This window comes from Abrus precatorius, unplaced genomic scaffold (assembly GCF_003935025.1).
Source record: "Abrus precatorius isolate BTA unplaced genomic scaffold, Abrus_2018 Scaffold1, whole genome shotgun sequence".
Classification (NCBI taxonomy): domain Eukaryota; kingdom Viridiplantae; phylum Streptophyta; class Magnoliopsida; order Fabales; family Fabaceae; genus Abrus; species Abrus precatorius.
Window position 1 is genome coordinate 4,811,057 of NW_020874291.1, and position 14,630 is coordinate 4,825,686.

Here is a 14,630-nt window from a genome sequence, read left to right on the forward strand (position 1 = left end):
TATGCATTTTTAAAATTGACTTTAAGTATATGAAAAAATATTATTTATTAAAAATATTTATTATATTAAAGATATAAAGTTATGATAAATATTCTTAATAAAAATGTATTATTTTTAATTATCTCAATTTAACTCTGAAGCGAAGTTAATATTACCTTAAAGCAAAAACTAAAGTTAATATATAAATATTTTTTAATATTGTAAGCTGGTGCAAGAAATGAGAGATCAAGGTTCTTTTCACAGTCATCTTCCTACTCACAATAATTCCATCTCACAAAACCCTAACAAATTCAATTGAAAAGTTTTTCTCTTTAACCAGTAAAGAAAGAGGAAGAGAGAATCTCTCTTAGAAGATGAAGATCATTCCTCTGATTCTAATGGGTTGTGGAGGAGTTGGTCGTCAACTGCTCCAACACATTGTCTCATGCCGTTCTCTTCACTCTACACAGGTAATTTCCCTTTAGCTTCACCGTTATGGATTCTTTTGTTTTCAGATTCTGTTTTATGTGTTTCTGCTCTCCATCACTTACATCACAATCCTTGCTTTTACTTGAAAATGTAAACTTTGTGATCAGTTTCTGATAGCACATTTGTCTTTTAAACAGTTTTTTTTTTCCTTGTGTTATTCTTTGGATTTTATTTGCTTCGTAATTGCATCTGGCTATTGATTACTGTAAAATATGACCTTTTCACTTTTCAGACATTGAGGAAAAATGGGTTTATAAACTTTTGAGCGTTTAGTTGGTTGATATTATTATTATTATTATTTCAAATTCTGTTTTATTTTCATATGTCTTTCTGCTTCCCATCGCTTACATCGAAGTCCTTGCTTTAATTTGAAAATTTAAATTTTGTTATGAGTTTCTGATAACCCTTTTGTCTTTTAGACAGTTTCATTATTTGTTTCCTTGTCTAGTGTTATTCTTTGGATATTGTTTGTTTCCCTAAATCCATCTAGCTATTGATCACAGTAAAATATGGTCCTTTTCACTTTTCAGACGTTGATGGAAAATGGGTTCATAAAATTTTGAGCTTTTAGTTGGTTGACATTTTTGTATTTGTTTATTATTATTGTTATGTGGCAGGGACTTTGCTTGAGAGTTGTAGGAGTTGGTGATAGTAAATCTTTGGTAGTTGCGGAGGATTTGTTGCATAAGGGGTTGGATGATAACTTCTTGTTGGAACTTTGCCGGGTCAAGAGTGCTGGGGAATCTCTATCAAAACTTCATGATTTTGGTTGATATCGATGCCTAGCTTGTCTTGGTGGGATTGTGAATATTTGTATGTGTTTTTATGCTTACTTGTTAGTTGTTATTTGAAGGAAAGTGCCAGGCATTTATGCATCCAGAGTCACAAGGAAAGATTCTAGACATTGCATCTCAACTTGGTAAAAAAACAGGTATGTTGAATTTTTATTATGTCATGCATTACCTGCTAACTGTGATTGATTTTAAAGAAAATTCAAAATAGGTGTGAACTTTCATGCATTTGATCACTAAGATGTTATTTCTGATTTTTTTGGTTATAGGTTTGGTCTTTGTAGATTGCTCTGCTAGCTTTGACACTATTACGGTGCTAAAACAGGCAGTTGATATGGGTTGTTGTGCTGTTATGGCTAATAAGAAGCCTCTTACGTCTACAATGGTAAGATCATCTTAAATGTTTCATAACAGTTGTTGATATAGGATGGTAGGAGATACATATTAGTTCTGATTTTCCTTTACCCTATCTTTGTAACCTGTGGTACTCATGTAGACATAATAAGAAAGACAAAGTCCAATTTACCACCTTCAAGTTAGGGTTGTGTGCATTTTGGTCATTAAACTTCAAAAGCATTCTATGTGATCCATAACCTCTCTAATTTGAGCACTTCTATCCTTCTGTTTGAAATTTTGTCAAGCTCTAACTGAATTTGTCATTCTGAAATCACATTTTTGAAGTGCACATGACCTCTGAAAAGCACAATTTTCATATTAAGAAACTTGGTACAAGAAAAGGTCACATAATTTGCGTGAGACAATTTTGATTAGAGTGTGATGGGAAATCAAATGGAAGAGAAAAAGCACACAATATAAACTTCAGCAATTTCATTGCATGTTTTCAAAGTTTCTGTTCAAAGCTTGCATCATCCTAATTGGAGGGGAGGGGAGGGTAAATTGAACTTTTTCCTATTAAAGTTTCATAGTTTCATTATAACTAGTTAATGCTAAGTTTTTGGTTTCTTCCCCTTCACTACTTTCTTTGTTCAGAATGTTGTGCTTCACTTAACAAAATAATTATTCTTTTGTGAAACAGGAGGATTTTAAAAAGCTTTTCACATATTCACGTCATATACGGCATGAGTCAACTGTAAGTAATATTGTTTCTTGTCTCAACTGGATTATTAGCTCATCAGCATTTATTAGCAATGCATCATTTGTGACGGTATGGAAAGTAGTTATTCAAATGTGGATTTTCAACCAAGTGTAATATGAAATGCAGCATTATTGCTAGAATATATGTATTTGATTATGCTTTGTCTTGAACTTGATCTAATGGTAACTAGACTAGAGTCTATACAAGTTTTGAATTATTAGAATTTGTGTGGGCCCTTGTTGAAGAGTGTAGAGTGAGTGGACTTCAATGGTAACTTGATCTAATGCTTATATTCTCTCTTATTTGTTTCCAACCCTTCAATGTGGGACTTGCTCTTCAACATGAATGTCTTTTATGGATCAATAATATACATACTGTAGCTTTGCTGAAATTCTTTAATTAATTTACCTTTATAAAGAAGGAAAATGAAATCCAGGGAAAAGGTTGGTCTAGTTTGCCAGCAGTAGAAGAACATGGTATAATGTCATCTTCCCCAATAAAATAAGGAGGGATAGATCATGAGTTCAAGGTTTGTGCATGAGGTTATGATTATTAAAATATTAAATTATGAAGAAAAAGATGACCCAATATATGAATTTCAATTTATTTTTGAAACATAAGAAGGAAATTATCATAATTTTTTTCTTTTGAAAAATTTTAAATGTGATTGTAAAATTGTCTTTACTTTTATTAGCTCTTGTTGATCTACAAAATACAGTGTCTGTTTCTTTTAAAGCATAAATGTATGTTATGCACCTTATGATAGTCATTATACAGTTTTTGTTTCTGCCTCCTGTGTTGTCTTGTCACTCTGTTTCTGAAATTTAAAAAAATGATTTATTCTAGTAGATTTTTTATTGCTTGCTACTGGAGTCTGAGCTACAATATTTTCTGATGACTTATCTGTAATTTTTCTAATAAGCATTTTAGAAAATGTTGATACAATTTTTTTACGGTCCCCTTAACTTGCCTGCATTATTAGTTTGGAAATGACAATATTATTGGTATTAATGTCTTTCAGTTAAGGGAATTTTTGGTGTTTTTGGAACTAATATTCAAAGAGGAAAAGAATTTGGTCCAAAGAAATGGACATTGAACCATTACAAAGGAAATCATTATTTCATTCATTCTTATGATTGGGAATGGGGTTAGGGATATTCTATAAATGGAAAAATTGAATAAAATGCATGAAGCATGATGGTCAATACCATCACCACAAGTGGTGTGCGGCAAATGGTGCTTTGTATTGATGCACTAGTCACCAGTGACATTAGGAAGGGTAACTAACAATGTCTTCATTTGGGACTTTGGTGCCCAGTGGTAGTTTGTCAGTAACTCAACATTTTCATGATTGATGTATAAAAAGTATGTACTACACATTTTTTTAATTAGGGAAACAATGCTACAATGTTAGGAAACCTCCTATTATTAAGGTGTATAAGAGAAAAGATAGGAAGGCTAAAAGGGATAAAACCCTTGAGTCAGCCTGTTAGGGATATTCATAATAATAATTGTAACAGAATCAGTTATTCTGTATTTGAATCTTGGCAATAGGGGAGCAGAACAGTATCATAAATAAGAAGGTAAAGAGTAAGGAGAGGGGGAGAAAAAGAAATCCTTAGATGTGTCAAGGAGAGTTTGGCCTCTCGAAGTCTGGTGCATTTGTACGTTTTTTACATTAGAACTAAACAGAGTCCTAAATAATACAAGTGTCTATTCAATCTCTACCCTATTTGATACTAGTATCAACACTGATATCAGAGCTCCAATGTAGGAGCTTTGTGGGTAACACGCTGCGTGGAGAAGGATTCATGGTCAGAAGAATGTGTTCGCACACCCAAGATTCAAGAATGGAATCAAGAATCGAGGCGTTAGAGGGGATATTAGCTCGGGTCATTGAAAATCAGGAAGCACAAGACGCGAGACTAAAAAAAATAAAGGACCAAGGTGCAAGACTCAAGAACATTGAGTTCTTGCAAGAAAAACTTGTTCCTCCACACTTTGGAGGACCGGAGGGAGCATCAAGAAACGAAGACAGGACTTCAGAAAATGAGGAAAGGCGAAACCCAGAGGTAACAGGGGGGTTTAGCACAGAGGATCGATGGAGGGGATTAGAACTACCACTATTTTCCAGAGAGGATGCATATGGATGGCTCAGTTGGGTAGAAAGATACTTCGTCATCAGAGGGGCAAGCGAGGCAGAGAAAATGTAGGCAATAATAGTGGCAATGGAGGGCAAGCTGTTGTACTGGTACCAGTGGTGGGAGAGCACTGAGGAGAACCAATGTTGGGAGACCTTCAAGGAAGCCTTTCTAGGAAGCCCTTCTTAATAGGTTCCAACCTGCAGTTCTGTAGAAACCCTTTGAGATGCTATTGGCTCTAAAACAAATAGGGTCAGTGCAGGAATACCGAGAACAATTTGAATTGTACATGGCTCTGCTGCGTGATAGGGATCCCACATATCTTGGAAGCATATTTCTAAATGGGCTCAGGAAGGACATCAGAATTGCTTTAAAATTCTACCCTTCAGCTACCTTGAAGGATGCAATGCGGAGTGCACAGTATGTGGATGAGTCTGAACGTGTGAAGGAAGAAACTGCAGGGAAGGAGGAAACTAGTGGGAGTGCACAAGAAGAGATACCTACTGAAGAAGGAGTAGGGCAGCGTAAGTCTTTACAATTGTCTTTTTATTCCATGAAAGGATTTACAACAAGGAAGTCCATGAAAATGTGGGCGGAAATCAAGGGAAGGAAGGTTATTGTCCTCATTGATGGTGGAGCATCCCATAACTTTGTTTCCAAAGTTCTGGTTGAAGAACTAGGCTTGCTGGTTTTGGAAACTGACCCCTATACGGTGGAGGTAGGGGATGGTAGAAGGCTGAGATGTAAGGGAAAATGTCCTCATTTGAAGTTTAAGTTGCAAGAAGTGGAAGTAGAGCAAGATTTTTATTTGTTTGAATTAAAGAAAGTTGATGTTGTGTCGGGAATAGCGTGGCTGGAAACCTTGGGAAGAATCTGGGTGGACTTCCAAGAGATGACAATGGGTATTAACACTAGGACAGGAGTGGCGAGACTGCAAGGGGGACCTGAGATTGTCCAAGGGAAGAGCAACCTTAAAAGCCATACATAAAGTCCTACTAGATGAAGGAGAAGGGTATTGGATTGATTGTCTGATGAGGGGAACATTGGAGTCACAAAATTAGGGAGGGGGACAACAAATACAACAATTATTGGCAGAGTTTGCAGATGTTTTTTAAGCAACCAGCAGGATTGCCTCTAGAAAGGAAATGCGATCATGCGATACACTTAAAAGAAGGAAAGAATATTCTGAACGTTCGACCCTAGAAGTACCGACATTACCAAAAAATGAGATAGAAAAATTGGTCACTGAGATGCTGGAGGCTGGAATAATCCGACCCAGCACAAGCCCATACTCCAGCCCAGTTATCTTAGTTAGAAAAAAAGATGGCTCGTGGCGGTTTTGTGTAGATTATTGGGCCCTCAATAAAATCACAGTGACTGACAAGTTCCCCATCATCGATGATAGAAGAGCTAATGGACGAGTTGAGAGGAGCAATGATTTTCTCCAAAATGGATTTAAAGGCTGGTTTTCACCAAATCCGCATGAAAGGGAGTGATATTCAGAAGATGGCATTCAAGACTCATGAGGGACACTGCGAGTTTCTCGTAATGCCTTTTGGCTTGAAAAATGCCCCCTCCACGTTTCAAGCGATGATGAACGACGTGCTAAAACCATACCTTCGAAAATTCAGTTTAGTTTTTTTTTTTTTTTACGATATTCTTATGAATAGTTGCAGTTTGGAGGAGCATATATGACATCTGAAACTGGTCTTTGGAGCACTTCGACATCATGGTTTGTACGCAAACTTGGAGAAATGCACATTCCTACAACGCACCCTTGAGTATCTAGGACATGTTATATCAAAGTAAGGGGTGGCAGCAGTCCACAAAAGCTAGAGGTCATTCAAAACTGGCTAGTACCGCGTGATAAAAAGGCCCTCAGGGGGTTCTTGGGACTGTTTGGGTACTATACACGGTTTGTGAAGGATTATGGAGCCAAGGCGCGACCTCTCACACAGCTGCTGAAGAAGGAAGCTGTGTTCCAATGGAACATTCAGGCCTAACGACCTTTCGGGGGCCATGCTACAACTTCCTGTATTGGCAGTCCCAGATTTTTCAGAGGAATTTGTGGTAGAAGCAGATGCTTCTAGCAAGGGTCTAAGGGCTGTGTTATCACAACAAGGGAGACCAGTGGTGTTTTGAAGCCAAACACTGTCAGACAGGGCCCAATGGAAGTCCATATATGAAAGGGAACTCATGGCTATTGTCCTGGCATTGCTACGGTGGAGGCACTATCTGTTGGGGAGGTGCTTTACTATACTTACGGATCAACGCAGCTTGAAGTTTCTAACTGATCAAAGGGAGTTAAGTGAGGAATATTTTCGCTGGATGTCTAAGTTAATGTGCTTCGACTTCGAAATCCGTTTCAGGCCAAGCCATTAGAATCAAGTTGCTGATGCCCTATCCAAAAAATGATGTTCACTGCCATTTTTGTGATGAGACACGAAGAGTTGGTCGCGACAGTAAACTACGCGGGATCATGGATGATTTGCTGACATATCCCTCAACACATCCTGGGTGTGAACTCTGAGGAAACCGCTTGTACTTTTGAAGATGGCTGGTCCTGCCCAAGCAGTCCCCACATATTCCCTCGCTGTTGGCAGAGTTCCATGACTCCCAAGCAAGAGGACATTCTGGGTTCTTTCAGACTTACAAAAGAGCTGCAATGGTCCTCTTTTGGTAAGGGATGAAGGCAGACATACAACATCATGTAGCAAATTGTGAGACTTGTCAACGTAATAAATATGCAGCCCTCAGCCCAATAGGGTTACTGCAGCCTTTGCCAGTACCTACCCATAGCTAGAAGGACATATCAATGGACTTCATAGGAGGCCTTCCCAAAACATGTGGAGTGGATATGATACTGGTGGTGGTGGATTGACTCACCAAGTATGCACATTTCTTGCCATTGTGCCATCCTTTCATTGCCAAAGAGGTGACTGTTGTGTTTGTGCAGGAAATTGTCTAATTGCACGGGTTCCCAACCATAATCGTGTCGAATAGAGATAAGATATTTTTAAGCAATTTCTGGCGCAAGCTATTTTGATTATCCGAGACTCAGCGCCATTTCAGTATGGCCTACCATCTGCTGACAGATGGTCAGATAGAGGTGGTGAACCAGTGCCTTGAAATGTAGTTATGCTGTCTTACAGGAACCAATCCCAAACGCTGGTTTGACTAGTTACACTGGGCAGAATTTTGGTTCAATTCCAACTACAGTGCTTCCATAAAGATGACACCTTTTAGAGCATTATATGGGCAAGATCTCCCTGTGTTACAAAAAAGGACAACCATACGTGCAAAGGTGGAAGAGGTTAACTACATGACCACTGACAGAGATAATCAGCTGTGAGAATTGAGAGCTAATTTGCTCAAGGCTCAAGATGTTATCAAGGCCAAGATTGACAAAAAAAGGCGCCAAGTTGACTTGGCAGTAGGAGATTGGGTCTATCTGAAGTTGTAGCCCTACAGAATGAAGTCAATAGCTAGAAAACCTAATGAGAAACTCAGCCCTAGATTCTATGGGCCATATTAGATTGTCGAGCAGACAGGGCCAGTGGTGTATCTTCTGGCAGACAGCCGCATGCATCCATTTTCCATGTGTCCGTTTTGAAGAAAGGGGTCAAACCCAAGCTGCAGGTGCAACCCCTACCAGCATTGTTATACCAGCGTTGTTAACAGATGAGCATGAGTTGGCCTTGGAGCCTGAGGACGTGGAAGCAGTAAGGGATGGATGCCAAGGTGAACTTGAAGTCTTGATTAAGTGGAATGATCTATTGGATTATGAAGCCTCTTGGGAATAGGGCTTGTATTCAAGATCCTTTCCGTCATTTCCACCTTGAGGACAAGGTGGTTCTCAAGGGGGGGGGGGTATTGTTTGGAAACCTCCTATTATTAAGGTATATAGGGGAAGAGATAGGAAGGCTAAAGGGGATAAAAGCCTTGAGTCAGCCTGTTAGGGATATTCATAATAATAATTGTAACAGAATCAGTTATTCTGTATCTAAATCTAGACGATAGGGGAGGGGAACAATATTATAAATAAGAGGGTAAAGAGTAAGGAAAGGGGGAGAAAAAGAAATCCTTAGATGTGTTAGGAAGCATTTGGCCTCTTGAAGTGCCACCATTGTATTCTGGTGCATTTGTACGTTTTTTACATTAGGACTAAACACATTTATAAATAATACGAGTGTCTATTCAATCTCTAGCCTATTTGATACTAGTATCTAACATACAAACTTGTAAGGAACTTTAGCAAAGTTTTCTCATTTTGACATTGAACCTGGAATTGTTTTTTCTAGGGCCACTTTTGCATGCTAATCGAATAGGAATTGCATGTAAAATGATGTATCCATTCTTGTTAAGTTATAATTAAAACATGGGGTTTGAAATATGGAATCTTTCTTAGAATTCAAATTAGTACAAATGCTTTTATTAATTGTATCTGCGAGAATATTGAAGTAACACCTATAGTGAAAAATATGATAAAAAATCGTTTAAAGTTGTTTGGTCATGTGCTAAGGTCACTATAGAAACTAATAAGGTGAGTATATGACATGGCTTTTAGTTTTGTAAAAAGTATAGAGAGACCCAGAAAAACTTTAGAGAATATCATTAAAAGAGATCTAATGATAAATAATATTTTTGAGATTTTGGCTTTTAATTGAGTTCAATGACATTGTATGATCTATGTAGCCAACTTCACCTAGTGGGATATAAGGTGTTTGGTTGTGTGCAAAGAAGGTCACTATAGGCAGTAGTGAGGTGAGTGTATGTCATGACTTTTTGTTCTGTATGAAAGGGTAGAGAGAGACCCAGAAAAACTTCAGCAAATATCATTAAAAGAGATCTAATGATAAATGATTTTTTGAGAATTTGGTTTTTAATTCAATTCAATGGTGTATCGTGTGATCTATGTAGTCAACTTCATCTAGTGAGATAAGACTTGATTATAGTTGTTGGGTTGCTTTCATTCTTTTTTTTCTTCAAATTTATTTAGTAAATAAACACCTGTTCTAGTCTCTAAAATTTTAAGTATTATTTACTTTTGACATTAAGGGTATGTTTGTTTCCCATTTTTAAAAGAGTTTTCAATTTTTTTTCTAAATATAGTATTATACTATATTTAGAAAAAAAAAATTGAAAACTCTTTCTAAAAGAGAAATCAAACATATTCTAACCTTACAAAATTCTGAATTTAGTCCCTGACTTTGAAAAATGTTATTCAATTTAATCAATTTTGGTGCAAAACGACAGTGAAATGGAAAAGAACTAACATGAATAAATATTTGCAAAGTCAGGACTAAGTACTAAGGTTGATGCTTAGAATATTAGGGACTAGAATGGAAAAGGACTAAGATGCATGAAATGACAGTGAAACAGAAAAGAACTAAGATGCATATATTTTTGCAAAATCAGGGCTAAAGTTAGGATTTTATAATATCTGGGACTACAATATTGATGCTTACAATATTAGGGACAAGAACGGGGGCTTGTTGTTTTTTTAGTGGTATCTTTTGGGAGAGACATGTATGCCTCCCTCTACTCCACTTTCAATATCTTCTGGCCCTTTTCTCCCTTCTTCTCTTTCCCTTGTAACCTGCCAGTCAAACAAATTCCACTCCCCGCCCTAACCTGCCACATGAGCAGGTTTTTACAACTTACAAACCCATTCCCTTACTCATGCTCTTGTCATTGAATATTCTGTGCAATCCCTGGATGCTCTTCTGTTTATCTATGTTGTACAACTTAGCTATGGGATGGTTCATGTCAAATTATTATTTGACTTAATGGGAATATTGAATTATCCATGGATTAATGAACAATTACTGAACTGGTTATTATATTTTTAAAGGTAGGCGCTGGTCTTCCAGTGATAGCATCCCTGAATCGCATAATCTCTTCTGGTGATCCCGTTCATCGCATTATTGGAAGTTTGAGTGGTATATATCATTCATGGTCCTATAATTACATTTTATTTTTGGTGCTTCATCATGCATTCTTAATAGGAAGAAGATATTATATTTTTTGATATTATATTATTATTTTATGCTAATTGTTCTTATTAGGGACATTGGGGTATGTAATGAGTGAGGTTGAAGATGGAAAACCACTGAGCCAAGTTGTTAGAGCTGCTAAAAGTCTGGGTTATACTGAACCAGGTTAGTCACTGCTACATTTGGAATTGTATCATTGATATGTGAAACACATTGATCTCTGTAATATCTAATTTCTATATGCGAACCTTACTACTCAATTCTTGCTTAAGCTTTCAAATGGCCTCATCATTTTTCTTTACCCTCCCTCTCCCTTAACAGAATGCTACTCTCATTCTTCACATGTACAGGTAGCTTATATTGGAGCCAGCTCCTCATCCCTAATTCCCTTCTCTAGTCCATTCCGGTTCTTTTGTGCCTTTTACCAAATGTCCTTCCCCACAACTCTTCTAATGTAAACGTTATTGCTATTGGGACCATTAACATTAAAGAACATATATTTTCTTTGAACCCACCCTTTCTATTTGGGAAATATTAACATTATAAATATATTCTTTGCTAAGGTCTTGGCATGAAATTCATTTTTCCTTAATCTTTCCCTGATGGGTTTCATTTGCTAATTGCCACACAGTTAGTTTATCATACTTTTCCTTTTAATTGTTTAGATTATTTAAACATTCTATCATGTTGCAGATCCACGTGACGACCTTGGTGGAATGGATGTTGCTAGAAAGGTACAATGTCGTTTGTTTTAATTCTTTGATATATATATATATATATGTATATGTATGTATGTATGTATGTACATGAATGGGGTTCAAAGTTGCTTCGCTTAATAACTCTTTATAAATGTTGTATTTTGTCAATCCAACCGTTGAATTAAGTGATATATTCATGTTGGTCATGTGTATTGAATTTTAGATAAATCATTTGTTTGTAAATATGTAATTTCATAATTAACATTTACTTATATTTTAAAAATGATTAAATCTATATGTTAAAACTAGCTGTACAATTAATTGAAGTATGTTAAATGACTAAAAATAAAGTATTTAGGTTATTTTGTGAGTTTAAGTTATTGAGAATGTTAAGGGTAAAAAAAAAAAAAAGATGCTAGCTTCTAATAATTTAAATACACTTGAAATATCTTTTCATAAGCTAGCTTTCAGAAGTTATGAACTCCCTTTATTTTTTATTTTTACTAAACAGCTCTATTAACTTATTGACCACAATAAAAACTATGAGCTTGTATTAACAAATGCACTAAAAAAGGAGTTAGAATTTTATTCCCAGACTCCTATTTCTCATAATTACGAAAAAAAGATAGCTAATAGCTACCATTATATAAATTATTTAGTAGTAAAATAATAAAATTGAAATCACACATTTGCTGGAATAGACAATTTAGTTCTTAAGTTTCTTATTTTTAAGATCCTTGATGTCAAGTTGTATATAAGATTTGAATTAGAATGTACTTAATATTTGATTTTCTTAAAAATGTGTGTGCTTGCTTGCGCATGGTTGAATTGAATTAAGAAAAAAAAGGATGGGATAGGTTCCCACTTTAATTTCCTCAACCTTGACCGGAATGGAGATGGGTTTTAGTTTTTTATCCTTGCCTTCCCAAACCTGACCTTAGACCTCATTCTAGGTGTGGGCAGGTTGGAGGACAAAAATCCACCCCATCCCACCCCAAACATAGTTTAATGATGTCCATTTTTGGATAATGTGCATATCAGTTTAATCTAGTATAAAGAAATCCAAGTTTCATTGGCCAAAGTTAGTAAAATTCATACCTCTCCGTTTGTTGATTTTGTTCATGAAAAATGATACTTGCTGTTGATTGAATTGTATGCACCTTGTGTGGCAAGTGTAGTATGAGATTTCATTTCTGAATTGATATTGTAATTTATCAACTTTTTAGTTAACCATTTCTTATCTTAGAAACTTCAATACAATTTTGTATAAAGCTGGTTAGTATATTATGAATAGTAACTTAAAATGTGCTAATACTAAATTTCTGCGTTTGGGCCAATTTTAAGACAGGCTTTAATTCTTGCTCGAATACTTGGTCATCAGATTAATCTGGATAACCTTCAGGTTTGTATGGGCATTTATTAAATTCTATTTCCGCTCCAATTTTTCCCCTATGTTGCGATTACTATTTTATATGCATTATACAGATTGAGAGCTTGTATCCCAAAGAGATGGGTCCTGATGTAATGACTGTTGAAGACTTCCTTGGTCGTGGACTCTTGTTGCTGGATAAAGATATTCAAGATAGAGTTGAGAAGGCAGCTTCAAATGGAAATGTGCTGCGCTATGTCTGTGTGATTGAGGGCTCAAGGCATCTTCTTTTCCCTCCCTTAATGCTGTGCCTTCAATCAAGCATTAGCATTACACCTTTGCACATATGCTTTTCTCTTATATCATTTTCAATTCAATTTTTGTATATGATTTGGCAATGTTTAATGTTTAAAATTATTCATATTCATATAATGCAATTCCTTTATGCTAATTATAGCTTTTTTCTCTTCACAGGTGTGAAGTTGGCATTCAGGAGCTTCCAAAGAATTCTCCCTTAGGAAGACTAAGAGGAAGTGATAACGTGGTAAACTTAAATTTTCTCACTGTCTCTCTGATGCATTTTTAATTAGGATTCTTCTCAATTTTATAGGTATGATCTAACTGAATGTGCTTTCATCCTGTTTCTTTTGCTTTGCTGTATTATAAAAGTTCAGCTCTAGTAAGCTAAGGGGCAGTTTGGTTTGAGAAATGTTGTTTTATTTTCTATTTTTGCTTTTAATTACAAAAATATCACCTTGGTTTTATCTTGTTTTCCATTTTCAAATATTTGTGTAGGAAACAGTAAAAGTAACTTTTTATTGTTCTCTATATACAAATCTTTGAAAACAAAAAAATAGAATGAAAGTAAGGTAAAAATTTTGTAATTGAAAGTGAGAACAGAAAATAAATTCTGAAACGTTCCTAAAACTTTTGTGGTTTGACTGTATTGTATTTTGATGCCAATGGCAGTTGGAAATATATACTCGATGCTATTGTGACCAACCACTGGTAATTCAAGGTGCTGGAGCTGGAAATGACACTACTGCTGCTGGTGTCCTTGCTGATATTGTGGATATTCAGGATTTATTCCCTTGAGGGAAAGGGTTTTGTGCCTTGAATTTAAAGAAAGGAAAAGGTGCAGTTGCTTGGAATGTACCTGAAGTGATTTAAAAGTTTTGGTTAAAATATATTATTGGTATACATGGTGCCCATTTTCAATTTGGTCCTTGCATGTATGGCTTTTCAATTTAGCCCCCATTATGTTCAATTTTATCGACTTTTTTGCCAATACAAACACCACAGTGAGATTGAGTCTAAGTTGTTGCAAAATATAAAGACCAAATTGAAAATGACTTTTATGTACAGGGACCAAAATATAGCCTTTCTAGTCCTCATTCATGTTGTTCATCTTCAAATTGATCCTTGCACTTCACTGTCTTTTTACCTCAATCTGTGTTATAATAATAATAACACAGAAGAGAAAATATATTTTAACCAATATATTGATACATTGTTGAACTGAGTATTGTTGATTTGTAAACTCATTATGATTAAGACTCATATAACTTATGTTTTTTATTCATGGTAAAGTACTCCGTAGGAGTGTCGAAGTGGTCGATCCACTTAAAGCTTGTCACAAAATTGTTTGGATTTTTTAATTTGGCCTATTTAAGGTGTCGTGAGGGGCTAACGCGCCAGCTGTCAAAAAGATAAAATATAAATTGTTGATAAATTAGTATGTTGATCTATTTAAAATTAACGTGAAAATAGAAAAATTATAAAAATCAATGAAAACTTATAAAAAAATATTAAAAATATTTAAATAATATTTTTGTATCAATGAAAAGTTAATATTGAACTAGAATAATTATATTATATTTTTTAAATTTGAAAAATGAGTTTGCTATTAGTAAGCATTTTAGCGGTTAATGTGGGATGGGCTAAATAGGATGATGAATGTAAAATTTCCAATCCAACTTGCCATTTTCAACCGACTAGGTGGGTTGGCCAGACTCATTTTGACAGCCTATCTCAGTGCTATCTGATGTGTGAATGATATGCCTTCCAATAT

General features: G+C 35.6%; 1 protein-coding gene across 1 annotated transcript; it reads left to right on the top strand.

Annotated features, from left to right (window-relative positions):
• The first annotated feature begins 212 nt into the window (after positions 1-212).
• LOC113857060 (bifunctional aspartokinase/homoserine dehydrogenase) lies at positions 213-14,073 on the top strand. Its single transcript, XM_027488753.1, has 12 exons — positions 213-449; positions 1,086-1,236; positions 1,322-1,399; positions 1,529-1,644; positions 2,296-2,349; positions 10,351-10,438; positions 10,565-10,657; positions 11,186-11,226; positions 12,539-12,592; positions 12,676-12,839; positions 13,034-13,103; positions 13,529-14,073. The coding sequence occupies exons 1-12, from the start codon at positions 354-356 to the stop codon at positions 13,652-13,654; spliced, it is 1,131 nt and encodes a 376-aa protein (XP_027344554.1). The 5' UTR covers positions 213-353; the 3' UTR covers positions 13,655-14,073.
• The last annotated feature ends 557 nt before the right edge of the window (positions 14,074-14,630 follow it).